The sequence below is a fragment of the Nicrophorus vespilloides genome, unplaced genomic scaffold (genome assembly GCF_001412225.1).
Source record: "Nicrophorus vespilloides isolate i.1.1-1 unplaced genomic scaffold, Nicve_v1.0, whole genome shotgun sequence".
NCBI classification, from domain to species: Eukaryota; Metazoa; Arthropoda; class Insecta; order Coleoptera; family Silphidae; genus Nicrophorus; species Nicrophorus vespilloides.
Genome location: NW_017097373.1, coordinates 18,134 through 44,741, shown reverse-complemented (window position 1 = coordinate 44,741; position 26,608 = coordinate 18,134). Strand labels below are relative to the sequence as shown.

Below are 26,608 nucleotides of genomic sequence, written 5' to 3'. Positions count from 1 at the left end.
GGCCCTATTTCTATCACTTTCGGGTTTAACAGCCACCACAAATTATTGGGAATCGAACCAACGACCTTTCGTATAAGATTTTCGTGATACAGGCGGCTACGACCGCTCTTGGAATTTAATTACATAACGAAATATTAGTAATTTTATTTATCAGATTATAGTTCCAATATGTTTCAAGATAAAACTTGAGCGTACTCAAGATGTTTTAGTCTAATATAAAAGTATTAGATAAAGATCCTTTGAGCAGTGGTCTCAAACTCAAATTGCATAAGTTCCGAATTCATGATCTGAAAGCAGTTGACGGGCCGGAATTTCTCTCACCTTTCACGTGATCTGATATACAGTAACAATTCTTAGTATATCTGTATATCCTTAAACATGTAAGCACCGCATTTACAACAAATATATTATTAAAATGTATTCGAGGGTCAAATGTCGCCTTACAGTAGCGGTTTTTATACTAGGAATAGCGAATAATTTAGTAGAAATATAATTGTCTTAAAAAATATTGGAACAATGGAAAATGTTGAAAGTCATATGTACATATGAAGAATTTTAGAAGTCTAGAAAAAAATAATTAAAATAGACAATTTGATAAACCAGGGTTGGCCAACTTTTGTACACAGAAGATCTGCTTTATATCTTGGAATGTGTCGCTATTGACTTATTACAGGGTAGACTAAGTTGAGGGAAATGTTTGAAAAACATACTACCTACGTAAAAAAATACATAATTATTTTATTTGATCGACCAAAATTGGCCACCCCTGCTGATATAAAATGTTAAAAAAGGCTGCGAAAAAATAATTAGTGAAATTAGTGATATAAATTTTAGCTAAATATGTAAATAATTTTTAATTGGGGACCTTAAACATTTCAATTTCAATAGACATTTTCCTAGGGAATACATAATAAGCAATATTGGAAATCAATAAAAGCTAATTAGACTTGTTGATATACTCAATAATATTTCTTAAAAATCGATAAAGAAGTAAAAAATAGATATTAAAGAAGCAGTGTTTCTTTCCTACTGTTCACGATTGACTTGTTGACTACCGGTGCCACTGACTATTCTGGAGAATAAATTTAAATAACGTGGTCGACAAATTGTCGTTGAACAAAATATAATCAACGTCTTAAACCTACTTTGCCAAATTCCATGTCACATTATACACTTTGTCAATGCATTTTTTTTTTCGAGTACGCTTTTTAAATTCAACGTCGTTTATTGTTTGTGCACACACAAAAAAATGTGAGGGACGCACTTGCAGATGCAGTCACATTCTTTTCACAGAGAATCCGCAATTAGAAACGGCCAATCTTAAAATAAAAATTCTATTTTGACTCTTATATGATATTTGCAAATTGTACTGTACTCAGTATTATTACTTGCGATATTTACTCCATTATTTAATCTTTATTCCAAGAAAAGTCGATGATGATGACTAACTGAAATACTTTCTAAATTGCCACGCCGCCAAATTCGCGTCGCTCCTCGAGAATTTTAATTAATTATTTATGTTATTGTTTCTTTGTTTAATTGCAGATTCCTGGATAGCATATCAGTGCTTATGCACAGTCCCCGGGCCAACGATCTTAGGGACTTTCTTCAGGCTGTTTACGGGCAGAGGATTGCCGATCCCGGCAAAAATTTCATCGTGCATTTTAATAACGGCGAAAGTGTAAGTATTTTACATTTAAAATAAACTTAGTTTTGAGGCTGCTAATGCGCAGACAGGAACTGTTATACCGCCTAATCTTATATAGATCATTCATCACGTGTCCATCATTACAACTTATAATATAGGTCTTATATAATAAAGTTGGTTCAGCATACGTACTACTGTTTATTGGTTGTTATGTATATTATTATATACATAACAACCAATAAATATAGGTAATGGTTGTTCTGTCGGATGAATTTGATAAGAAGTAGAAAATGTTTATGTTGAATCCATACTATCCGATGTTGATTCAATTGATGATTTTGTAATTTCTGGCCGTTCAAAGGTTTAAATCGAAATAATTTTGGATATTTTGAAAATTTTATGCAATTGTCTGTTATGAAAAAACTATAATATTAACGCGGAAACATCCAACTTTACATGGATAACGTGAAACAATTAATATAAGAAACATATAAGATTAATGAATACATTTATATTGCGTTTAGGGTAAAAATTGTAGGTGTATGTATTAATATGTTTGTTTTCTTTGTTTATATTGAACATGGTCTTTTATTATATTTGCTTATAATTATTAATATCTTATCCAAAGAAACGTTAAAATAAAGTTGTTTATTGTGACTCTAAGATGTATTGACGTTAATAATTCGATCTATTTTCTGGAAATTGTTGCATCTTTATATTATTACTTTTGTTTTCTATTTAATTGATCCGTGTTAATTACTCCTTCGTGTCCTTTTATGAGTTGTATACAATTGTTCGTTGTTGTATTGAAACATAATTACGCGTTTTATTCTTAATTCAATTTTGCATATTAAATGTACATATATCAGAGATATATTTCTGATGTTGTTTATATAAGTACTTTGAAAATCTGATACAGCGTATATAATATCTTATAACGTCATTCGGTTAACAGTAATGTTTGCTTCTATAATATAAATATTTAACAATTGAAAAATAAATAGATATGATGTCACGAAGGTTTCGACAAATAATATTTTACTCGGCACGTTTTAACCTAATTTTCAATCTTTATGTGTTGTTCTCTATGAAAATAAATGCACAAAGTTTAAAATTATATTGCAAATTATACTAAACTTTGTAGAACATATTTATTTGAAGCGTTATTTTAATAAATAAACATGCAATTTTCTATTAGTTATAATTTTTGTAAATAAATAAAATTATACATCATTCCATGTTTGGAAAAGAACTTTAGTGTCATCAATTCTTATAATTTCAATGAACGGTTTGTTTTGAGACTTAACTTCGTTATTCTAAAATACTAATATATAATTGATTTGTTAAATTATCGTTTCATTTTTATAACATTTTGAGATGAGAACTGTCACTATCAGAATTCAAGATTCACAGCCGGTCTTCAGACAAGTTAAATTATTAAGTGGTTGTTGTATTCTCTCGACCATAGATCTTCCCACTTAAAATTTAATAAATGCAAAACACAATGCAATGTAACTCAGTTGAACGTGACTTATAGATCTGACAAGCGCTTGATATTAACACAATGGACCCACCAATGTCCAATAAAAATACTTTAATAAATAAAAATTAAATAATTCCCATAAATATTTTCATGCATTATTTATTATTTTTACGTTCAAAAGTGAAACTTTCAAATCATATTTAATAATAAATTACCTAAATATTAATGCCTATATTTTAAAGCTTAACTTGTATGAAAAGTTTGGTATAAGTATATATTAATTTATGCTATATTTGCAAATTTTAAAGTAAATTTTCATCTCTAACTACTTATTATTACCGTATAATTTATCATGTGGATTCTCGTGACCGTGTTTAGAAAATATGCAAAGTATCTGAGAAAAAAAAAGTTCACGCGAATTAACAGCGTTAATAAGTTAAGTGAAGATGATTTGCGTATAGAAATTGGCATGTAGAGAGTAATTGAATAATAAGAAATAATTGAATTGTTCCGTGTAAACTCCTCCATTTCTATTTTTTTGCTTCTGGTTAATGTTTGTATGCAGTCTGATGAATCCTTGAACCGCATTTGGGATCGTCGGTGTGCAAAGATAATGAACAGTTGGGGGCTTCATGTGCGATATAAAAGAGAGATACAAACCAGTTGTTGCTGCGATGAGATTAGAACATTGAAACTTTTGTTTTATCGTATGTTTGTTTTTATTTTTCCTTCCTTTTTTTACCGCCTAAACTTGTTTTTATCTATGTTTTGTGCGTTTTAAATCAAGTTTCATAATCTACATTTCAACATGATTATTTATGGCAGTGTGATCGAAATAACGCACAAATGTACTAATGAAGTTTGATTATGTCAGAAATTGACACTGTAAACCGACAATAAATTGTTTGGTTCGAACGAAGAGACATGTGTACAAACGCAAATTAATAATTTGAATCAATTTTATCATCATATTTTTTGACAAGAAAAGGTTCGATCATAACTTTATTGATAACAGGCAAAAATAAATTCAAATATGATCAATCAAATATTCAGCAATGATGAACTGAGATAAAACTAATACAGTGGAACCTCGCTTAACGAGTTTAATCCGTTCCAGAATTTCCGAATTTTTACTCGTATAGTGAAACAATATAAACTAATGTAAAATACGATAATACGTTTCATGCCGGAAAGAAAAGTATAACTTTGTCTCGCTTTTTAATGATTTTGCTTTTCATATCTATGCTTATTTTTATTCTTTGACTTTTTATTCGGAGACATGCGAGTGTTATTAAATAATTGTTGATCCTAAGGGTTTCATCCCGTGAATACATAATTTGTAATTAAAACTATTTATATCATAATCTCTATGAATGTTCGTATATTTTTCTAAATTATTACAATTTTTTCAAGCGAAAATTCGTTTTAAATTTTACCTACTGATATGTGAAGCGCATTTAACTTTTTTTCAATTTGCACGAAAATTAACAATTTAAAATTTATTTCAATTTTCATAATTTTATAGACGGACGCCGAAAATTAATATCGACGAATAGTATTTTAAAAATGAATTTTAATATAATAGTCACGGCATATAAACAAATAAAAATTAAATCATATTCATATAAAAAAAATCAATGCTTTTTCTTTATAGATATTCAACGTGGAATGTCCCAAACAATTTCAATTACCAAGTATTCCAGAAAATGTAAGTGACCATGAAAAATAACATAATTTAAGAATTACTAATACATGTATACATGTTTTTATTTTAGAGGAATTTAACGGAATATTACAATGCAATCGATACAAACAACATGATCATTATATTTGCGTCGATGCTGTACGAGCGTCGGATTATCTTCACTTCCAAGAAACTGACAAGATTGAGCGCCTGTGTACAATCTGCAAACGATGTGATCTATCCGATGATCTGGCAGCACATCTTCATCCCGGTGCTTCCGATGGCATTAATGGACTATCTGCTCGCCCCTATGCCCTTTCTCATCGGAGTTCCAGATGAAGTATTAAAGGTAATACACGAATGGTATAATACCAGACGCGTGGAACTAGAATGTCATGCAGGCACTTTATTCAATTGATGTAAATCAGTTTAGAGGATGTCAAGTGTGCTCTCTCCATTCCATTCTTTCTTTTTATCCTTAAACTGATTTTCTTTTGCGTGTTGTCTCCTTCGCAGAAAGTGAATCGCTGTGAGATCGGTGACGTCGTCATTCTCGATGCAGACACAAACAAAATAGAAACCCCCTTCGATGATCTTAATAATTTGCCGACCGATGTGGTAAGTGTTTTTTTGTGCAAATGGAATACACGTATACAAATTTGTATGTCTATTGCAGGTGACATCTCTAAAAAAGCAATTGAAAAATAAGAGTTCCTTGTTGGGCGACGGCGTTTCCAGGGCCTTCCTCAGAGCCCTCGTTCAACTGATAGGCGGTTATCGAGACGCCTTGCAGTTCCAACCTGGTGAAAAAGTTACTTTCGGCGCTGATCGGTTCATCGAAACGCGCCCGCTCTCTTCGCAACCCTTCCTTCGAGAGATGTTAAATTTACAAATCTTCCAACAGGTAAACTTAATTGTATTTGTTTTAGAAAAAAACAATTACATTTTGTTTTGTCTTCTATAAATCATTTGAATTCATCCAATTTTCCTTTTACTTCCATCGATGTCTTTATCTAAAAAATCATTAATTTCGTTTAAAGAAAATGAGTTTTTAATTAACCAGACAACAATGAGATTAATAGTCGATAGAAGCAAGAACATGTAGACTAGGAGGGCATATGACAGAAACACGGGAGTTCGGTGATATATTTTATGTGTGAACGGCAGGCGATTTCCAAACTTTTTATGTTTTTTTTAGATAATGGAATATTTGACCAAAAGTTCCATTTGAAGCTTTAAAAATGGTACCCGCTAGCATTTTAAAATTACATTGTAGGAGTTACTCATTCTCTCATTTCGATCTTTGTCGGTGACATTCCAAAAATGATTTTATAAATCTTAAAAAAAATATTTTTATGCAATTTATTCTTTAATTGAATCATTGAATTTTTGATTATTATAACTTTTTTTTTCCGTTTTAATAATATTCTTAAAATTGTGAATGACAATTAATTTTAAATAAAATATTTACCGTTAAAATCTGATAATGAATATATTATTATTTCAGTTCATTGAGGAGCGATTGGACATGCTCAACAACGGCTTAGGATTCTCCGACGAATTTGAAATAGAAGCATGCCGATACTCTGATAAGTCCAGCTCCAAACTGAAGCAGCAGTACAAGGAGTGGACTTCATCTATGAAGAAAGAAGGTTCAGCTTTCTTCAAGAGTGTAAAAGATAAGGTAGTTTTTGATCAATTTAAATGTGTTGGTTTGATTTAAGTGCTCATATTGTTATAGGCTAATCCCGCCATGAAATCTGCTGTTAAAACTGTAAGTTTCGCTTCCTTTCGATATGGCCTAGTTGGAAATGTGTTTAAAATTTTCATTTGTCATATTGTTTCTAGGTAAAAGATGGTGGTAAAGGGATGAGGAGTGCGTACAAGGAGTTAAAGATGAAGCTAAAGGATAATCAGAGTCCGCAGCAGCTGCGAAATGGACTGGAAGGATTGGACAAGCCACGATCGGCACCGAACTCGCCTACTGGTAAAAGGAGATCGATGGGATTCGGTAACCCAGTAGCCAGCTACAGAAAGGAACCCCAAATAACTAAGAAAATGGCCTTTGAAAGGTAATAAAGAAAACTTTCCCCTATACTGACTGTAAATAATACTAATTTCAGGCAATATAGCCCTCTCAGTTCGCAGCCGATGTCGCCGGATCGATCAAGAAGTGGATCGCCACCTCTGATGATCCCACAGATAGATTTAATGAACGAGATGCAGGATCTTCTGCAGCTCAGATTAGACACCCCTCCCGTGGATAGATCGGTGAGTCTAGTCTATAACAACCATCTTAACTTTGACGATAGACGTTTTGTTTTTCCTACTGCACTCACTACTAATAATATGCAGATTTTCATCTTTGCTTTGTGTATTCGTATTTGTTTTGTTTTTTCGTAACCAAAATGTGGCACTCGTTTGCAGTTAAAGCCCGTGCGCAGCTTAGAGAATTTCAAACATTCCTCCCCGACATCCAGCCCCGACCGCTGGATATTCCCATCACGAACAGGCGCCCCCATGGCCTCTCCCCAGTCACACCTGTTCAAATCTAGAGCTCCCGATACCCAAAACCTATTGCAATCACCTGACGACGTCTTCTCTTCCCCACCTGTACCGCCGAGAACGCACGATCTATTTGGCACAGCGCCATTCGTGGTTGGGGGCGGCAGAGAAAATGGACAGCCCGTTTTCCTTATTGCAAATCAGCATACTATCGATGTTGTTAGATTGTCACCACCATCAAATTCACCTAGCAAAAAGGTAATGGTGTTTGTTTTATCTTTAAAAGGTCCTGCATGCTTCTTTCAATCGTTTTCATATAATGCGCCTCTAGCGTCATGTCTGCAATGTAAAAATGTCTTTACTTTTAGAAGAGTGACGAGTCACAAGATCTCATACGTTTAGACTCCTCCTCGGATATTTACGAGTTTGATCCACTAAAGTCGAACAGCTCGCTGTCTAGCTCGTCCTATTTGAATAGCAGCGATTTGCTCAGTAAATCACTCGAAGACGGCCACGCTCCTTTAAGCGTGTCCAATCCACTGTACAACTATGAGAACCACAACATCAAGCAGAACGGCACTCCCACAGAACGGCCTAAATACAATAGCAAAGATAAGGACCTCCTGGAAGAATATGGAATAGATTTTAATATGTTCGACTCATTTGGAAATACCACACAAAAGGCAAACCCCCAAGGAGAGTGGGCGACGTTTGAATGAAAAAGTAGTTATTAAAAATATAAAACAAAAAAAGATGGTAAAACGTAACTCTTTAAATTATTTATTATTCTATTTAATAATCATTTATCATTAACTAGATTTTTATTTTCTTTCATTAATTTCAGTTAGATTTTTATGGCATATTGTAAATAAAAGCTAGAGATTGAGATATATATATATGTAAGTAATTTGTATATATATTTATAAAGAGGATGAAAGAAAAAAATCGCAAAGAAATTGAAAGACTTGAAAGATAACAAACGTAATTGAAAACAAAACATATTTTATAGTTTTAGCTGTGATAAAACAACTTGTATTGATTTTTATTGATTTTTTATTTTTGTTCTGTGCACAATTTACTATGTAATAAAACAGGATATTTATTTAGCATAAATTAATTATTATTGATTAAAAATGCAATTTGCTAATAAACAGAAATATGCGTGCCTTTAATTCATCAGTTTCAATGATTCCATCGCGACCTCTAACCGTTGGATTTCGGCGATGGTCTGGGATAGTTTTTCGGTATTCGATTCCTGTACCTCTTGTGGAACTTTAGTTGTATAATCTGCTACTCCCATAGCTTGCTTCAACTTTTCCTCTGTTCCCTTCAGCATATCTAGCTTCCTTTCCATTTTAGCAATTTCCTTTTCTGGGTCGATTAAGCCTTTGAGCAATAAATGCACCTCGCATTTATTTGAAACGGTCAAGATTGTACAACCGATTGGAGCATCCAAATTTACGTCGCTCTTCGAACAGAACGACAAAGTTTGCAAAGCATTCGATAATTTCTTAACAATAGTCTCGATGCTTCCGTCGGAGCATTTGATGTAAGCTAAAAGTTGATATTATAATTATTGAATATTGATATTTGGAAAAATAAATTACCTTCAGTTTTCGTTTTATTCGGAATATTGTAGTCACTTCTGGCTGATCTTATAGCTTTGGATACCCTTTGAATAAAATCTACTTCTTCTTCAATTTGGCTATTCTTCCATTTGCACATATCCGGTTCCGGATATGGTGCTACGCAAATACTTGGAATGCTTCTATTGGCAGCTCCTGGCAATCTTTGATACAATTCTTCAGTAATAAAAGGCATGAACGGTGAAAGCAATCTCAAACCTATATCCAAAGCTCTATATAAAGTAACTTGGGCCGTGTAAATTGCATCAGAATTGTTACTAGCAAAAACTGGTTTCAAATACTCCTAAAAATTCAATTGGTAAATACGTTTGAACTATTCATATTAAAGAAAAAAATATTATAAAAAATTAAGTCAAAATTATACAGATCTAAGCAAATAATAATATACAGATACAAATATACAATACATACCAAATAAACATCGCAAAGATCGTACAACCAGATATTGTAAATGGATTTAGTGGCCAATGAGAAATCGTAATTATTTAATCCTTCATTAGCATCGAACATTGCCGATGCCAGCTTGCTGAGCATCCATAAATCCATTTCAGATTCTTTGCCGATGAGTTCGTAGCCTTCTGGAGCTTTGAAATCCTTGGCAAAATATGTTAATGCAAATTTAGTTGCATTCCAAATCTTATTGCAGAAGAACCTGTAACCTTGCACACGCAAAATGTCCAAATTGATGTCCCTTCCTGAGCACATGGCGCATAGAGCGAATCTCAATGCATCGGTACCGCATTCGGGAATCCCATCTGGATAATCTTGCTTTTGACCAGCCTTGGCTTTATCAATTTCCTTTGGATCCAAATTGCTCTCATACAACGTACTGTGTAAATCCTCCAGACTTATACCAGTTATTACGTCCATTGGATCAATAACATTGCCCAAAGATTTGCTCATCTTTCTACCATGGGCGTCACGAATAATCGGATGTAAGTATACTTCTTTGAACGGCAATTTACCTAACAACTTTTGTCCGAAGAATACCATCCTCGCCACCCAGAAAAACAAGATGTCGTGACCCGTTTCCAGGACAGAAGATGGATAGAAAACTTGCATGTCATCAGTGTCTTCGGGCCACCCGAAAAGTGAAAATGGAAACAAGCCGGATGAAAACCATGTGTCAAGAACGTCCTCATCCTGTTTCAATGTTAATTTACTAGCGGGTACATTGAATTTCTTGGAGGCCTTGTCCAGAGCTTCTTCATAACTTCGTCCGGAAATCCAATATTCATCGGATTCCTTTAATATATTTATTAATTTAAGTTTCCAAGTCTACTAAATTAACTTACAGCTTCCTGAGTCTTTCCTTCTATGGTTACATAATATGCAGGAATTCTGTGACCCCACCACAGCTGCCTAGAGATACACCAATCTCTAATGCCATCCATCCAGTGATACCATGTTTTGGTATGCATTTCTGGAATGATCTTTAGTTCTCCAGACTGCACGACATCCACAGCCTTTTGCGCCATTTCATCGCATTTGATATACCATTGAGGTTTAAGCATTGGCTCAACGACATCTTTGCTTCTGCTGCAAATTGGAACAACCATCGGATTATTTTTAGTTTCGATGTATAAGCCCTTTTCTTTAAGGGCGACTAAAATTTCCTTTCGGGCTTGGAAACGCTTCATGCCCTAAAAAATCGGTTATTAAAATGTTATTAAAGTATATGGATGTTCAAAGTTAGTACAGTGAATTTTCCATAATCTCCGATGACGATGCCATTATCGTCCAACATGGTGATGAATGGTAAATTGTTTCTCTGTCCGACCTCATAATCATTTGGATCGTGGGCTGGAGTGATCTTCACTGCGCCAGTACCGAAATCTCTCTCGACAAATGAATCCGTCACAATTGGAATCTTCCTATTACAGAACGGATGAACAACAAATTTTCCATGTAAATGTTTGTATCTTTCATCGTCAGGATGAACAGCTACAGCTGTATCACCTAGCATGGTTTCCACACGAGTAGTGGCAACAATAATCTTTTCATCCGAATCGGTCACTTGGTAAGCAAACGACACCAGTACACCGAATTCTACTTTCTCATCGTATCCAGGAATAGAAAGGAAAGTTCGGCCCGGAATTTCAATTTTATCAACCTAAAAGAATTAATAAAAAAATAGTAAAAATAAAATAATTCAGTTTAGATTTACTTCAATATCAGAAATTGCAGATTTTAAAGTGCATGACCAATTCACAAGCCTATTAAACCTGTAAATGATTCCCTCTTCATGTAATCGAACAAAAGCTTCATTCACAGTTCTGCACAATTTAGGATCCATTGTAAATGCTGCCCTGGTCCAATCATAAGAAGACCCTAATTTTTTTAGTTGCAAATAAATTCTGTCACCCTTCCTGTAAAGTTGAAATAGTAAATAAAATTATATTTTCAATTACAATCAACATACTCTTCTTTCCAATTCCAAATCTTCTTTACAAAATCTTCTCTACCAACATCATGCCTAGTTTTCTTCTCTTCTCTCCATAATTTCTTTTCAACCACTACCTGAGTGGCAATACCAGCATGATCACATCCTGGGTTCCAAAGAGTAGTTTTACCCTTCATGCGGTTCCAACGAATAAGGGAATCCTGAATGGCATTGGTCAAAGCATGTCCAAGATGTAAGGAACCAGTTACATTTGGTGGTGGAATGATAATTGTGAAATTGCCTTTAGGGTTTTTCTCAACAATGGAAGATCTCTAAATATATACATTTAAGGTTTAAGAAAAAAAAAATGATGCAAGATTATTGAAAAGTGGATCAAATTATTATGACTCACTCCATATTCTGGTTTAAAAAAGCCCTGCTTTTCCCACCAACTGTACCAAGCTGCTTCTACATATTTTGGACTGTAAGCATCTGGCATGGCATTAGAGACAATTTTCTTGTCACCTTCAGGGGTGTCTTCTTCATAAATAGCAGCCTCCTTCACTTCCTTCTTCTTCTCCTTTTTCTGATTATATAGTATATGAGGGTTATATAGTTACCATATGGTTGTTGGTTCATCAAGCTTACCTCTGTTGGGGCTTTAACGGGGGCTGCATTCTTCTTTTCTAATTTTTGCTTTAATTTGTCCAACTTTGCCTGTTTCTTCGCTTCCTTTTCCAGCTGTTTTGCAGTCTTCTGTGGACCTTCTTCGCCGGTCCCATTCAAAACTTGATTATTGTCATCACTCATCGTCGCGAACTAGTTTAGGACACCGGATGAAATGAATATCTAATAGAATCCAATTTGAGTACTTTTACTTCCGCAATCACTTACGTGACGTGCCAGTTGGCTCTATCCCTTCCTAACCTCTTAAAAAACGCAAAGTGTATAAGACGACTGCACAGCACATGCCATTGTATAGTGGCGTGAATTAATAATAACTTTTTTTTATAATGAATATGTTCGTTATGAATAAATATTATTTGTTATAAGTTAGTTATTGTTATATATTATAAATTAAAAATATTAATTGGAGTATAAATATGTGATATGAGTTGCATATAATAATAGTTATAAAATTAGTACAGGAACATTTCCCTTATACATTAGCAGGGTGATTCTGTGTAATTGTCTTTAATAGTCTATTCATCTTTTTATTGTTTTATTTTTTGCTTGTTTATATACTCTTTTAGTTTGTAATAGACATTGACTGGCTACATACACTGTGAGGTGTGAGCTAAGTGCACACCTCCACTCTATTATAGAGTGGAGGAATCAGAACAGAACATTTCCCTTCAAATAAATTTAATTTATTTGAACCTATCTAAATTATCGTATATTTCGGACCCTAAGACGTAAAGAAATCAACTTAGGATTTTTCAGTTTCTTCTTTATAGGGTCTAAATAGAATTTCCGGCAATTTCTTTTATTATTTGATATGGACGTAAAATAAATGAATTTAAAAAATGATCGTTGCTACTTACTGCTTACTACGCTATTAAAAAAAAAATAACATCAATATTCTATTGTTTAGAGTAAAACCTGTGTTTTATACCTACGATAAATTAAAACTATCTAGCTAATTAATTCTTAGACTTAGACAAGATTTGCAACGGTATTTTGATCACAACCAATTTTTAATATATACGCTTGAGTAAAAATACATACTTAGCGAATAACGATTTCAGTGGCTGAAAAAGATGGGCGTTTATAGAATTTATAATTTTATTTATGAAAATTAAATATATGTACAGGCTATAGATTTTAAGAATAAAATAATATTATTCATTTATACATTCATAAATCAATGTATGTGCAAATGAACCTTTGGTTTTGATATTGACTGGATGATTTAAAAAATACTCGACACGTTTTTCATACTACACAATCAATTATAGATATCTCACTAAATACGTTATATGCAATTGGACGTATCCATTATATAAAATGGCACTAAAACATATATACAATAACAATAATACACTTATAAAGTAAAACTGAAATAAATTAGATATTTTGGATGTTTCCCCATGAACCGCCGGGCGACTGGAAATGAATACCGTTAACATTGCTTTGCAGTTGCGTTCTATCCATTTTTTGTAATCTGCAGTTTTGCAAGAATACGGCCAGTGAATGATAGTAGCCTTGCAATGTCCACGTCTCATTGTGTGTGCCAGCTTGAAGTTGCAGCAATTGCTTACGAATACTTCCACAGCGACTGTGCAAATCTGACATCATCTTAGGTGGTACTAAAGTGTCGGCTAAGCCTGATATGAACAACGTAGGCACTCTCAGATGAAGCACCTTGTACAGAGAGAGAAACTGAAATATTGTTAAAAATAAATGTCCATGTACACTCAAATTGTTATTGTCAAACCTTATTTTTGTAACACATTAGTGGCAGATAATTGAGAAGTCTCCACTGCAGGAGGACCTTAGCCATGTCAGGTATGCTTGTGAAAGTATTTTCAACAACCAAACACCAGATTCTATCTGAATATTCAGCCCTACTGGCCAAGTCTATAGCAACTGCTCCACCTATCAAATAAAAACACCTGAATGAGAACATATTAATTAAATTTACTACCATTATATACCCAATGACCTTCCAAAGACAATAATTTCTGAATGGTTTATATCACTTCTAGAATATAAATAGTCAATGCTTGCTCTAGCATCCATATACAATCCATCCTCACTTGGTTGACCCTCTGATAAGCCATAACCCCTGTATTCAACTAATAATATATTGCAATGTAAATTATGGTACAAGCCAACGCAATTCTGCAATCTGTGTCCCATATTTCCAGCATTTCCATGTAAAAACACTATTGTTGGTGAGTGTCTTTGTCTCTCAGCAGGCTGATGAATAAAATACATATGTAACAAAGTCCCATCAGAACTTTTGGTCTGCACTGCTTCATAAGGCAAATTATACATTGACGGCACAGGAATAAACACTCTGGAGTGACTTGGCAGTTCTGGATAGAAGAGGAAATTGTCCTCAGCATGATATAATATACCTAAAAATACTGACTTACAAATAGTCCTGAATTCTGAACAATATAATACATACCAGTAGCTGCAAAAATTAGCAGTAGGAAAGCCATAAAGCCTCCATACATGTAGTAGAACAGGAAACAAGCAAATAAAGCTAAGCCTGAATAGGCCCATATCTTAAGCATTATACTTAGTATTGAACTGAAAATCCTGTTGAGTCTCACATAACCACCCATTGCAACATAGAAATTGAAATGTATATCATAACATTATCAATAATTAAAAAAAATATGTTCAATCAATTATTAAACATAACTCTTTTTTAAACATTAGAACTCCTGTAGACGAAAATGCAGAACAAAAGTCAACAAAGAGAAAAGACAGTATTAGGGTTTTTTATTCCTGTGAAATATGTTGGCAATGATTTAAACTTTACTCTTGTTTCTTATTTATTTTCTATTAAAAAAAATCTCTATTTACAAACTTTAGAAAATATCTAATTTCTATATGTAAAAAAGAAACTATATTATTCCTATAATTTACTAATTCATTTAACATTTTCGTAATTATACGATTATAATGTTGGTATTATTGGTATTTATGTTTGGTTCATGTTTGGTTTGGTATTTTCCTTTAAAATTGACATAATTTTTGATTTTTAGTAAGTAAGGTTAGAAAGTGTCATCTACAATATTTAATTGTTTATAATTTTAGTGAATTCTATTGTTGCTTAATTTTTTGGTGAATATGGCCGAGAAGGAGAAACCAAAGCCCGCGCCGGCAAAAAATATGCCCAAGGATGGACAAGTAATAATTGCCATATTAAAAGAGATGGGTGTTACTGAATATGAACCAAAAACCATAGTTCAGCTCACAGAGTTTGTATATCGATATGGTTCAACCATTTTGGAAGAAGCCAGGGTTTTTGCAAATAATTCAAAAAAGAGATTGCTAGATTTAGATGATGTTAGGTTGGCCCTCCAATTGCAAAGTGAAAGTACATTTACAATGCCACCACCAAGAGAGGTTCTACTGGAATGTGCTAGGAATAAAAACAACAATCCATTGCCATTGATCAAACCACCGTGCGGTCTACGACTACCGCCAGATCGTCATTGTCTATCATCTGCAAATTACGTTTTGAAGGGGGTGCAGAAGAAGCCTGTAAAGAACTCGTTTAATAGTAGCAAACCTACTGTAAATATTATCAAACGCACAAACAATTTCGGAATCCAGAAACAGACTGTTTCCATTCCAAAACCAGTGACAAAGATATCCAATCCAAATTTGCAGCCACAGAAAACTGTTCTCAAGCCAAAAATTCAAATTACACAGACATTGCAGAATGCAAGCAGCAATGGTATTACAAATAGCAGCAACAACATGGATATGAAACGAAAGAGAGAGGAAGTTGATGATTAGTAATTCTGTTTAATATATTATTTTTACATTTTATAACAACTAAACATATTTTAATTAATAAAATTATATACTATCTACAGCTTATTTTCTATACATTAATTCCTCCTATTTTGTCAATATAAATATTTAAATTATAAATAATTCATATAATTTTATATTACTGCAATTATTAATTAATAACATCAATTTATTTATAAATAATTACATTTTCATTTATTTTTTCAAATTAACATTTTAAGAGTTTCATTTTGCAAATTGTACCTTTAAAATTTTAAGTAGCATGTAAACAATTCATCAGAACTATAAACTTACAGTTAATAATTTAAAAATTGTTTAACCTTAATTATGTAAGTATATATATGGTATTTTTTTCTATTTTTAGTATATTAAAAAAACATAATTATTGTATTGATTTACAAATAAGTTATTAACAAAATGGAAGATAATAGTCAATACTGATTTGTTCTTTTTTGGAATAAAGTTAAATATTTATTTATTATATGAATAAAATGCAAATAATCTCAACATAATAATGCAATTTATCATGTAGGTACTATCTACGAGGCTGAGTGATGAGGGCAGTTATATGTGACGAAATAACTTGAATCTTAAATAAAGTGTAATAAATGAATGTAATGGATATTTAATATAATTAAACTTATTCTTCGTGGACGTAAGAGAAAGTCTCCTCAAAAGCGCAATAACAATCTGTAGCACTATCATTTGAATCAAAGGTGGCCCTCAGATTTCTCTTGATCATATTCTCGCCGTCAGAATCCAGGCTTGTCCAATTGCATATCACACCGTTTTCCTGCATGTAACAACAAAATTTAAATTACATCATCCCCCTGTATACCATAATGTATGGTTGTACTTACGTCAGGTTCCATTCTCATTGAGCTCTCAGTATATTTAATAACACTATTGGTGTGAATGCATCCGGTATCATCAACTGCTATAATCCTGGAAATCCATCTTTCTGGGTCATAAATTATTTCTAGATGAACCACAGAAGATAACTCGACCCATTCTCCAGATGGAAGTTTCTCACTCAGAGCGCACTCCTTTGCGAACAACACTCTTCTAGAAATATGCCACGGAGAAAAAAAATACTTATAATACGTATACTTAATTTATTTAGAAAAATAAATGATACAAACTAACAAAATTATAAACAAAATAATATTTAAAGAACAACTTAATGCCATTTTACTTTCTTACCGGCCATCCTCCTCATCTTCTTCCTCATCCACTTCTTCTTCATCCTCCGCCTCCTCTTCATCCACCTCGTCATTGTCTACTTCGCTTATATTTTCGATAGTAGTTGGGAAGTCCGAAGCATTGCTTTCGACTTTTCTCACTTCCTCTATAGCCTTTTGGACTGTTTCGTAAAATCGAGTGCATGTCTTTTCGTCTTTAAACCTCACTGCTAGCTTCTCTGATAGCATTTCATTGTCGCAGAAATTATAACCGGCCCACATCCACGTATTTGCAGATTTGCTGAACAGCTGCATATCTAAGTTGGAAGTAATCCGCTGATTCAAAACGATTTTGTGAACAACTTCACGCCTCAACAATAATCGATAAGTACCTATAATATAAATAATATTATTGCCAATGGCCATTTTGTGGAGATTTATATAATATTACGTGTCTCTGGGTTATGTAGTACTTTGACATCACCCACTCCTCTCTCTTTCCACTCTTTATTATCGAATCGATATAATTTGCCTTTGTGTGTAAAGAGAACTTCTTCATTTTCTTCGCCCGTGGTAACTACGATTGCGTCTGGTAACGGTACAATTGGCGCATAGTAGGGATCATACTCCTCTCCTTCTGCGCCTTCATCATCATTTGTTTCTTCCGCTACATTTTTGTTCTGAGTCGGCGGCTTCTTCTGCGACGCGAAAACTTGAGTTCCGGCGCCGATACTTGCGAAAGGGTTTTCCACATCTGAAAGAGCAATATATTAGATTTCCTACTAAATATTATATATACTATTTATGCTTACTGCCAGATGTAACAAAAGCAGCTGTATTCTTATCGCCAATCATTGTAGAGAATAACAGCTCTGTTTTTGGAGCAGCGCTTGGAGCTTCATTGATGATTGATGTAAAACTTAGTTTAGTACTGTTATCACCGGCGAAGATACTTTTAGTGGCTGGAGAAGCTGTATTTGTTTCGAAAATATTGCCGCTGAAGGAGGCAGTCGTCTGCGGAGGTGTTCCAAAAACGGAGGTACTCGTATTAAAAACTGCACTACTACCAAAGACAGACGCAGTTGATGTAGATGACGGAGTGCCAAATACATTTGTCGTAGTTGGAGGTGCTGACGTCGAACCAAAACCACCAAAGATGCTTCCGGTAGCAGTGGTGATCGGGGTACTTGTATTTTTATCGCCAAAGACATTATTGGTACTGCCTCCAAATATGCTTCCAGTGGCTGTGGAGGGTGTTCCAAAAAGGTTTCCTGTCATAGTCGAAGTAGTAGGCGTTCCAAATGTGATTCCGCTAGTCGGAGCCGTTCCATTGCCAATTACATTCTTTGCAGTTGTTGATTGTGCAATATTACCAAAAACCTTTTCACCACTGAACGTTGTTGGAGGTGGAGCAGCGGATCCAAAAATAGCGCTACCTCCAAAAATGTTGCCCGTGGTAGTAGTTGCCCCGAAGACAGTGGACGTTGTTTTCTCTACAGAACCGGTGCCGAATACATTTGTTAATGTTGTAGCTGGACTACCGCTGAAAATAGTTGTGGATCCTGTTTTAGTCGAACTGAACATATTTCCTGTGGTTGTTCCAAAAACATTAGATGATGGTGCAGTGGTTGTGTTCATGCTAAAGCCTCCAAAGACTTTAGCTGGTGACGACTTGATATTCTCATCAGAAACACCAAACATGCCGGAACTAGTTGAAGTGGTTACATTGGTCTTAGCAGCAAATACACTGCTTCCAAAAATAGTTGGCTTGGAGAGTAAATCTTTCAAAGTTGATCCTTGTTTTTCTGGCTTGGCAATTGTCGTAAAGCTGTTGTTGTCTCCAGATGGGGTTCCAAAATAGGTTGAGTTCGGTGTGCTGAATTCTGTTGTATTCTTGTCTTTCAAGGGGGTGGTATTAAAAATATCGTCATCTTCCTTGCATTGCGAACATTCGCAGTCTGGTAATTGTCTGTAGGACATGAATTTGGGCGGTAGCCCGAGTTTCAGCGCCTCCGCCTCTTCTTCAGCTGTAACCGAAGTCTCGCACACAAACTCAACTTCATCATCTGCTTCATCTTCATCCCCTAAAAGAGATAAAAGAAAACGAAAAATAAAAATAAAATAAAAGAAAAGCGTGGGGAAAAAAATAAACGAAATTGGATTGTCTTACACCGTTTTTATTGAAAAATAATACTGTGAGATAGAAATTATTTTCCTCCCCCAACTATTCTCTATTCATTAATCTATAGACTAGCTTCTGCGGTACAGAATAGCAATAGCGGCGATTGCACCGACTGCGATGCAACCACCTATCACAAACGTATTCATATCAACATTTAGCAAAATCTTACCGTGAGACGACTTCTTCAGAGCCTCATCCACAGCTTGTTTGAACTGCTTCGCGATTTCTGCGGTCTTGAAACGCAAACAGAAATTCTGGTACTCATATGAGCCTTCTGAATAATCGGCGACACTAAATAACCATGTTTTGTCGTCCTTTGAGGTATATGCGATGCTATCAGTAAGGATGTGATTCAAGCAAATCTTATGTATCTGCTCGCGACGCATCAAAACTCTGAAATAAGACTCATGTACAATAAGAAATTCATCAAAACTGAGAGCACAAAAATCGACACAATTAAAAAATATAAAAGAAACATCAAAATAAAATATGAATTGATGTCAAATAAATAAATGACAACCTACGTTGCTTTAGTTTTCAATGTAATGCAATATTGTAGATTTAATAGATTAAAAGAAAAAATACCTTAATTTATTTTCCTTGGCGTTATACAATATCTTTAAATCTCCAATTCCTCGTTCTTTCCATTCATGGTCAACATGTCTGAACAATTTTGCCCTGTGGCAATACAAGACATCTTCTGCTTCCTCTCCAGTGGTAACTTCCACTTTATCTGGCAGGGGAATTACCGGTTTAAAATATATATTATCTTCTTCATCCTCGTAGTAACTATTTTCTGATTCTTCTTCTTGGCCAGGACCGGAGCTTTGACGACGCGGCGATCGTGGTGTAAAATCGAATCCTGCCTTATGCGGCGATCCAAATACAATTTCTTCTGTGGTGTTTGCCTGCTTCGTATTTGAAGTAGATACTTTAAATTGGAATCCTTTGTTGTTATCCAAGAGAGGATCAGTAGTCGTACCCGTTGTTGTTGCTTCAGTTGGTTGGATACCAAAATTGAATTTAAGTCCGCCAGTATCCAAACTTACGCTCTTCGTGGTTTTCTCCTTAGCTGGTATTGTGTCGTCCTTTGGACACTCGCACGAGAGACAATAGTTGCCCTCAGATATGGTGTAGCACTCCTTACATTCCCAGCTGCCCGCCTTAGGTTTAAATGCATCACCGAAGCCTTTGGTCACCAATGGTTTTGCTACTGTCTGTTGTGTGGCCGATGGCATACCGAAACTGAAACTTAATCCACCCGTGCTCAGATCGACAGCAGACTTGAAAGTACTGCCCGTGTTACCAGAGTCTGATGGTCCTTCCTTTGGTATTTCACATGACGCGCATTTCGTTTTCGTAGAATCGTTCCTGGTATAACAAGATTTGCATTCCCAGCTGCCGGTTTTCGGTTTAAATGCGTCGCCAAATCCAGTAGTATTGGCACCGATACCGAAACAGAACTGACTGCTATCGGTTTGTTTTTTAGATACAGTATCATTCTTGGGTGTCTCACATGCCATGCAATGATTGATCTTCTGCTCATTCACAATGTAGCAATTTTTGCACTCCCAAGTGCCAGTTTTGGGTTTGAACTTATCGCCAAATCCTGTAGTTTTAACTTTCTCCTCTGATTGCTTGGCTGCTTTGCCAGCTTTATCATCATCCGTTAGTCTGACTCCGTTGCTGTCGTCCAACATTTCCTTTGCCTCATTCAATACTGACAAGAACCTAGTAGTTATGTCTTCGGTTTTGAAACGTATTGCCAGCATTTCAATATTGAAAACGCCCTCGGAGAAATCGTTGGCACACCAGCTGACCGCCTTGGAACTTCCCTTCATAGTTTTAAATTCCATGTCCTTCAGCAATTGATGATTACAACAAACTTTGTGCACTTGTTCGCGTCGCATCACTAGGCGAATCGTTTTTTCTTTCAAGATCTTCATTTGTCCAACACCTCGTTCCTTCCATTCTTTAGTGTCAGAATCAAACCGCAGTAATTTGGCTTTAGATTCGAATAAAACGTCAGCATCTTCCTCCCCAGTTTTTACTTCGACTAAATCGGGTAGCGGAATGACCGGCTGGAATTCGACAGTTGGCACAAAATCTTCAGCGCTGCCTTCATCATTGTCTGCAGGTTGTTGATCCATTTGCTTTACAGGAGTAAATGTACTGGAAGTGTTACCAAATATAGAAGAGGTATTGGCATTTTCTTTAATTAATTTGGTTTCATTCTGAACGTTCTTAACCAACGATACTGAAAACATCGGACTATCTGTGACGCTCTTATCTTGTTTGGTTGGTGTTTCTTTAGTGAAAGTAAATTTACTTTTGTTGCTTTCAAATTTGAAAGTCTTCATTGAATCTGTTGGCTTGTCTTTTGTGAATGAAAACGCCGCAAAGGGGCTAGCTGTTTTTTTGTCATCAGCTTGCGAAACGGTACTTGTCACCACAGGATTCTCTTTATTAGGCTTGAATGCAGGCGTTGAAGTGAACTTAAATCCACCCAAATCTGCAGGTTTATTTTCCACCTTCTTTGCAATTAACTGCTTAGCATTTTCGAATTCCTTAAAAAAGTTTTTAGCTAATTCAGGTGTCTTGAATTGGACACAGAATTTCTCGAGAACAATTTCTCCTTCAGAGAAATCATTTGCAGCCCAAATGTAGGCCTGCTCATTCTTGCTCATTTGTTTGATAGTCATGTCCTCCGTCAAATAATGATTGGCACATATTTTATGAACTTGATCGCGTCTCATCAAAAATCTAATCTTGCCACTTTCCGGATTTTTCAGCAACTTCAATTCGCCGACGCCACGCTCCTTCCATTCTTTCTCTACATATCTGAAGAGTTTTCCACGTTCGCGGAATAGCACTTCCTCATTCTCTTCGCCTGTATTCACTGGTACTTCGTCGGGCAATGGAATTATCGGTTTGAAATCGGGACACGGATCATGTTCTTCCTGCGATGAGGTGGAAACATTGCTACGATTCAGAATGGTATCATTTGCAGACTTGTTAAAGCTGAGTGCCAAACTTTTCTCTATTTGGAATCCTAGACTTGCGTTCTTGTTAGGTGACTTGTCTGGAAGAGCTGAGAAAACTGGAGGAGCCACATTCGAAAGTAATGATTGCGTGGAGACCGGCATAGGCGATTGGCTCAGTATTGATGGCGTTGTAGCAATAGTAGTTGTCGAGGCGGGCAATTGAATTTGGTAATTGTGGGCCTTCTGTTGATTTCCTTTTAGATGCTGTGGTGGAATAGTTACCGAAAATATCTGAGGACTCGACGTTTTGATAGTTGGTAAAGGATCCGAGGAAGTTATGACGACATTAACCGGAGCTGCTTTGTTTGCTGCACTCGTGTTGGTGACAGGTGGATTAATGGGAGTTTCCTTGAAGATTTGTGGCAGCACTTGATTGTGCAGTTGCTGTAAAGGCGTTGGAGGGAATGTTATTGGTGGAGCTGCGGCCTGCGAATGCAATGGTGCATGCTGATAAGCAGCGGCCGCGGCTGCCACAACGGCAGGATTCATTCCAGATTGGGCTACATTCATAGCAACCGCCCTCATGTCAGGGGATAATTGGGACTCAGCGCCGAATGGCAATGCGCCTGTAACAACAATCAAATTATAATACGCTCCATAACAAAACTTCAAAATTTGCACTTACCGGCTTGTGGAAGGCCGCAATTATATGGGTACATGGAGTACATTGGTGGATAATAACCTGTATTGCTGTAAGACATTGTCGGGTTGGGGCAAGAAGAATTTGGTGGAGCCATTCTTCCCAAGTTTGGATAAATTGACGATGCAAGGCTCGAAACATTCGTGCTCGTGCTGCCATATTCGGTTCTGTACTCCTCATCTAGCACGTACAGATCCTCGTCGCTCAACTGATTAGACTTAATTTTATTTGTATCCTTCTTCAGTTCAGATATCTCTTTGCGCATCTCATACACCAAATCGGTGACGCTCTTGAAGTTCTGCAACTCATCAACAGATGCCTTTAATTCATTGACAGATACTTTTATATGTTTGATGTCCTCGGCGCTGCTTCTAATATGTTTCAAGTCGTTTACGGTAATCGTCAAGGCAGACACTGCCTCACGAAATGATTTTAGCTCGTCGACTAAATTCTTCTGTGATTCGACCATGATCTTATTCTGATCCAGTATGTGATTTATAGCAGCATCTTTAGAAGCGGCTAACTGTCTTAGCTGGGCGTCAAGACGTTCAGGGCTGGGTCGAGCTTCTCTTCTGGTATTGTCCCTAAATGGAGTAGAGTGCATGTTGGTGTTGTCGTGACGAGGAATGAACATTCCGTTTGTATAGCTATGATTGTAGTGCTGTTCACTGCCGTATGACGACACATTCTCATCGGACATTTCATCGCACTCATCATTTCTATTAAGACAGGTGTCTGGATCAATTCGGGAGAGCAGACGTTCAATCTTCTCGATTTCTGTTCCCAACTTACTATTGAGAGGATGCTTTTTATTTATGTTCGGATTACGTAACCTATCCAAAGTCAAATACAAATAATCGCGTGCTTTTGTTAACAAAATAATCTGTTGACTGCGCATCTCAGACGTAACGTTTTCTTTGTTAAGATTTGTTTCCTTCTCAGCCAACGACTTGTAAATCTGACTCTGGTGGAAACTAGCGTACGGGTCTTTTAAAGTTTCAAATATCTGCAGTGCTTTTTCGTAGTCTTTACGCTTCATCAGTTGAGTTGCCATAAATAGTTTTGCAGCTTCAATATTCAACGGTATTTCAGTTTGAGTCAATTCTTTGATCTTATATTCGAACAGTCTGTTTGTAGAATACGAGACCGCTTGATTCCGCTTCAATTTTTCCAAAAGCGGTAATGCCGCTTTCCAATATAATTCTGCACGCGCATCATTAAACTCTATTTCAGATTGTTTGGACAACTTCTGGGCTCGTTCTTCGAAAATCTTTGCCAAGCAAATCAATAGTTTGACATCCAATCCGTGATTTCCAATACACCGAACAACTTCTATCCCACGAATCAATGTCAACCGAACATCACCCAAATCGGAATTGTACTGATTGGTTGAGAACATCTTGTAAGCGCACTTCAACCACTTGTCCTGATTAGCAGTCCCAAGCATACTCATTACTGATACCGGTAACACATTGGGCTTCTCCATATTATAGTAAATCGTATGCTTATTTTCTTCAATCTGTGCCTGCGCGCAAAGAACTGAGCAGTATATAAAAGATTGTATGTCCAAGACATTCAGAGATTCCGCCGCGCAATTGTTCAAATTCTTAACAGAGTAGTTCAATCCATTGAAAGCGGAACAATTGAATTGGGCCAGCTCTTGGTTCAGTCCTATCCAGATGTAGTGGTGCAGTGAGCCAGGAAATACCAGCTGTGCAACATTATCGTACTTCAATAACTCATTGTTATCTGGTAGCTGTATTGAAAAGTCCACAAACTGTTCAGAACATGTAAAAAAACTTGTTTTTAGTTTTAATTGGTGATCTCTTGTTACAAAAATCTTTTTGAATGCGTGCTCGCGCCATAGTCCCGTCGCACCTTGTTTTGCACGCTCCAAAACAGAATTCCTTCTGTCACTGGACATAATCATATGACCAACTTGGGAGCATCGAAAAGCTCCTTCTTTGTGCCACCTCTGTACTTGTTGCTTGTAACCTTCTGTCGCATGTTGGAACCAAATGCTCTCCAAGTCTGATGGCTTAAAGCTGTAGGCAGCAAACAACAAAGGCATACTGATTTGCATAGCCTCCTTGTATTTTATTAAATCCTTTCGCGCATATTTGAATAACAAAGTTATAAAATGTAAGCATAACTGACCGCTGTAGTGGTTTATGAATTCAGCTATCAACTGTTTCTCCGGACAAGACTTGATTTTATCGACGGCTATTCGAAGGTTCTGGTCAAAATTTAAGACGGCTGTCACAAATTCAGTGTTATTTTTTATAGAAATGGACCTTTCGTCTAAACTAAGAGATACCAACTTATCAAGGACGGAGATCAAGAGCATCCAGTATTCCCAAGTTAATGTGTTACCAATAGAGTTTTCCCTCTGGTAACATACCAGAACCTCAGCTAATGTTTCATACCAATTCAAACTATTCAGGAATATTGATAAATATTTTTTCTCTATATCATAAGCATGATTGTAAGCTTCTTTGATTTGCTTATGTTGCAATAAATGCCTGAGCAGCCTCACTCTAATGTCAACATCTAAGGGACGTGCCTCTAGCTCCTTTAATAGCAACTGTGTAACTTCATTGGGATCTTTACTCTCTAGAGCTACTAATCTGGCTTTTAATTGAAACAGTACTGGGTTATATGGGTCAAAACTCTGTGCTAATTCACAGAAGTACTTTGCACCAGTCTGATCCAAATTAACATCATCACTGGCCATCAATTCACAAACTAGAATAAATAGTAAAAGAATAATATTTAAAATGAATTAGGTATCACAAATATAAGATCATTACCTTTAAGTACTAAACTATTCTGCTTTGGGTCAATGTCTAAACTTGTCTTATATGCATTAAGGGCTTCAACCTTCTTACCAAGCTTTTCAAGGATTTTTCCCAACAATTGTTGCCCTTCTGAAGAAGAGCTTTTCACATTTAGGTAACTGCTTATGTATCGTTGAGCACTGTTGTAATCGCCCACCTTGTAATAAAGCTTGGCAAAGGCAAAGCATCTTAGGTTTCTCTGTAAACAAAAACATGATTGTGAAAAACTAATACATATGTAATTTATAAATAGAATTCCCGCCAAACTGGTTGATATATTTTGGACCTTAGCAATAGTACTAAAAATAAATGGATAACTACGCAAATGCACGTAATTCAACTACAATGTAATTAATTGATAGATTACTATTATGACCATGTATCGAGGGTATATGCTAGGTTAGGTGAAAAGAAAAAAAATATATCGGATATCAATGGCGAAGAGGCAGGCGTGATCTTACCTCCAACTCAGTGTTTATCTTCCGTAGGCAGTTTTCGACGTGCCGGTCCACTTCTAATTTCGTATTAAACATTTTCCGAACACACTATCACACTTACAGAATTCAATGACGATAACAACTTATATAACAGAAGAAATATATTTTAAATTAACCGGTACACACTTGAAGAAAAACTGTGAGCACACGAATGATGATGAAGGACAAAAACCGTTGCGCATCACGCATCTAACCTCAATTAAATATTTTAACTTGAATATGCAACCACACATACGGATTTACGAAATGTACCACTTCAAAACTTTCAATCTATTTTATTTAAATACTACAATTATAATACACATTTCACACAAATTAGATTACTCATCACTAACCCTATCCTAAATTATTTCATTTCATTGAACAAGTTAAATATTG

At 35.6% G+C, this 26,608-nt stretch overlaps 5 protein-coding genes across 7 annotated transcripts; 2 read left to right on the top strand and 3 right to left on the bottom strand.

Annotated features, from left to right (window-relative positions):
• The first annotated feature begins 1,510 nt into the window (after nucleotides 1-1,510).
• On the top strand, nucleotides 1,511-8,086 carry LOC108559930 (DENN domain-containing protein 1A-like). 3 transcript variants are annotated; one of them, XM_017917318.1, is made up of 11 exons: nucleotides 1,511-1,681; nucleotides 4,786-4,839; nucleotides 4,907-5,164; nucleotides 5,332-5,433; nucleotides 5,492-5,719; nucleotides 6,323-6,499; nucleotides 6,557-6,589; nucleotides 6,664-6,887; nucleotides 6,948-7,086; nucleotides 7,243-7,578; nucleotides 7,689-8,086. In XM_017917318.1, exons 1-11 carry the CDS (start codon nucleotides 1,571-1,573, stop codon nucleotides 8,037-8,039), a joined length of 2,013 nt encoding a protein of 670 aa, XP_017772807.1. In that variant the 5' UTR covers nucleotides 1,511-1,570; the 3' UTR covers nucleotides 8,040-8,086. The 3 variants fall into 3 exon arrangements, with proteins under 3 accessions (XP_017772807.1, XP_017772808.1, XP_017772806.1); XM_017917317.1 differs by having other exon boundaries at nucleotides 1,512-1,681; nucleotides 6,939-7,086; XM_017917319.1 differs by lacking the exon at nucleotides 7,243-7,578 and having other exon boundaries at nucleotides 6,939-7,086.
• Nucleotides 8,087-8,234: 148 nt separating this feature from the next.
• On the bottom strand, nucleotides 8,235-12,334 carry LOC108559927 (valine--tRNA ligase). Its single transcript, XM_017917315.1, has 9 exons — nucleotides 11,998-12,334; nucleotides 11,762-11,935; nucleotides 11,389-11,681; nucleotides 11,134-11,335; nucleotides 10,666-11,079; nucleotides 10,262-10,609; nucleotides 9,378-10,211; nucleotides 8,928-9,249; nucleotides 8,235-8,874 (listed from the first exon to the last, which is right to left on the bottom strand). The coding sequence occupies exons 1-9, from the start codon at nucleotides 12,157-12,159 to the stop codon at nucleotides 8,489-8,491; spliced, it is 3,135 nt and encodes a 1,044-aa protein (XP_017772804.1). The 5' UTR covers nucleotides 12,160-12,334; the 3' UTR covers nucleotides 8,235-8,488.
• Nucleotides 12,335-13,165: 831 nt separating this feature from the next.
• On the bottom strand, nucleotides 13,166-14,776 carry LOC108559922 (protein ABHD13). The gene is made up of 4 exons (XM_017917310.1): nucleotides 14,486-14,776; nucleotides 14,007-14,432; nucleotides 13,787-13,947; nucleotides 13,166-13,731 (listed from the first exon to the last, which is right to left on the bottom strand). The coding sequence occupies exons 1-4, from the start codon at nucleotides 14,643-14,645 to the stop codon at nucleotides 13,417-13,419; spliced, it is 1,062 nt and encodes a 353-aa protein (XP_017772799.1). The 5' UTR covers nucleotides 14,646-14,776; the 3' UTR covers nucleotides 13,166-13,416.
• A 218-nt stretch (nucleotides 14,777-14,994) lies between these two features.
• On the top strand, nucleotides 14,995-15,910 carry LOC108559924 (transcription initiation factor TFIID subunit 9). Its single transcript, XM_017917312.1, has 2 exons — nucleotides 14,995-15,070; nucleotides 15,124-15,910. The coding sequence occupies exon 2, from the start codon at nucleotides 15,157-15,159 to the stop codon at nucleotides 15,829-15,831; it is 675 nt and encodes a 224-aa protein (XP_017772801.1). The 5' UTR covers nucleotides 14,995-15,070; nucleotides 15,124-15,156; the 3' UTR covers nucleotides 15,832-15,910.
• Nucleotides 15,911-16,432: 522 nt separating this feature from the next.
• LOC108559926 (ranBP2-like and GRIP domain-containing protein 4) lies at nucleotides 16,433-26,404 on the bottom strand. Its single transcript, XM_017917314.1, has 10 exons — nucleotides 26,195-26,404; nucleotides 25,707-25,932; nucleotides 22,882-25,641; nucleotides 19,798-22,822; nucleotides 19,382-19,605; nucleotides 17,843-19,114; nucleotides 17,482-17,784; nucleotides 17,053-17,422; nucleotides 16,710-16,914; nucleotides 16,433-16,642 (listed from the first exon to the last, which is right to left on the bottom strand). The coding sequence occupies exons 1-10, from the start codon at nucleotides 26,264-26,266 to the stop codon at nucleotides 16,490-16,492; spliced, it is 8,610 nt and encodes a 2,869-aa protein (XP_017772803.1). The 5' UTR covers nucleotides 26,267-26,404; the 3' UTR covers nucleotides 16,433-16,489.
• Nucleotides 26,405-26,608: the final 204 nt, after the last annotated feature.

Coding starts and splice junctions, on each gene's coding strand:
- LOC108559930 (XM_017917317.1), top strand. CDS start 1,571: ATGCACAGTCCCCGGGCCAACGATCTTAGGGACTTTCTTCAGGCTGTT. Junction 5,165..5,331: donor TTCCAGATGAAGTATTAAAG/GTAATACACGAA, acceptor TCTCCTTCGCAG/AAAGTGAATCGCTGTGAGAT. Junction 7,087..7,242: donor CCCCTCCCGTGGATAGATCG/GTGAGTCTAGTC, acceptor ACTCGTTTGCAG/TTAAAGCCCGTGCGCAGCTT.
- LOC108559927 (XM_017917315.1), bottom strand. CDS start 12,159: ATGAGTGATGACAATAATCAAGTTTTGAATGGGACCGGCGAAGAAGGT. Junction 11,936..11,997: donor CCGTTAAAGCCCCAACAGAG/GTAAGCTTGATG, acceptor CTATATAATCAG/AAAAAGGAGAAGAAGAAGGA. Junction 11,336..11,388: donor ATTTGGAATTGGAAAGAAGA/GTATGTTGATTG, acceptor TCAACTTTACAG/GAAGGGTGACAGAATTTATT.
- LOC108559922 (XM_017917310.1), bottom strand. CDS start 14,645: ATGGGTGGTTATGTGAGACTCAACAGGATTTTCAGTTCAATACTAAGT. Junction 14,433..14,485: donor GCTAATTTTTGCAGCTACTG/GTATGTATTATA, acceptor CAGTATTTTTAG/GTATATTATATCATGCTGAG. Junction 13,948..14,006: donor TGTCTTTGGAAGGTCATTGG/GTATATAATGGT, acceptor TTTATTTGATAG/GTGGAGCAGTTGCTATAGAC.
- LOC108559926 (XM_017917314.1), bottom strand. CDS start 26,266: ATGTTTAATACGAAATTAGAAGTGGACCGGCACGTCGAAAACTGCCTA. Junction 25,933..26,194: donor AGATAAACACTGAGTTGGAG/GTAAGATCACGC, acceptor TTTTGTTTACAG/AGAAACCTAAGATGCTTTGC. Junction 17,785..17,842: donor TGCTTTTGTTACATCTGGCA/GTAAGCATAAAT, acceptor TTGCTCTTTCAG/ATGTGGAAAACCCTTTCGCA.
- LOC108559924 (XM_017917312.1), top strand. CDS start 15,157: ATGGCCGAGAAGGAGAAACCAAAGCCCGCGCCGGCAAAAAATATGCCC.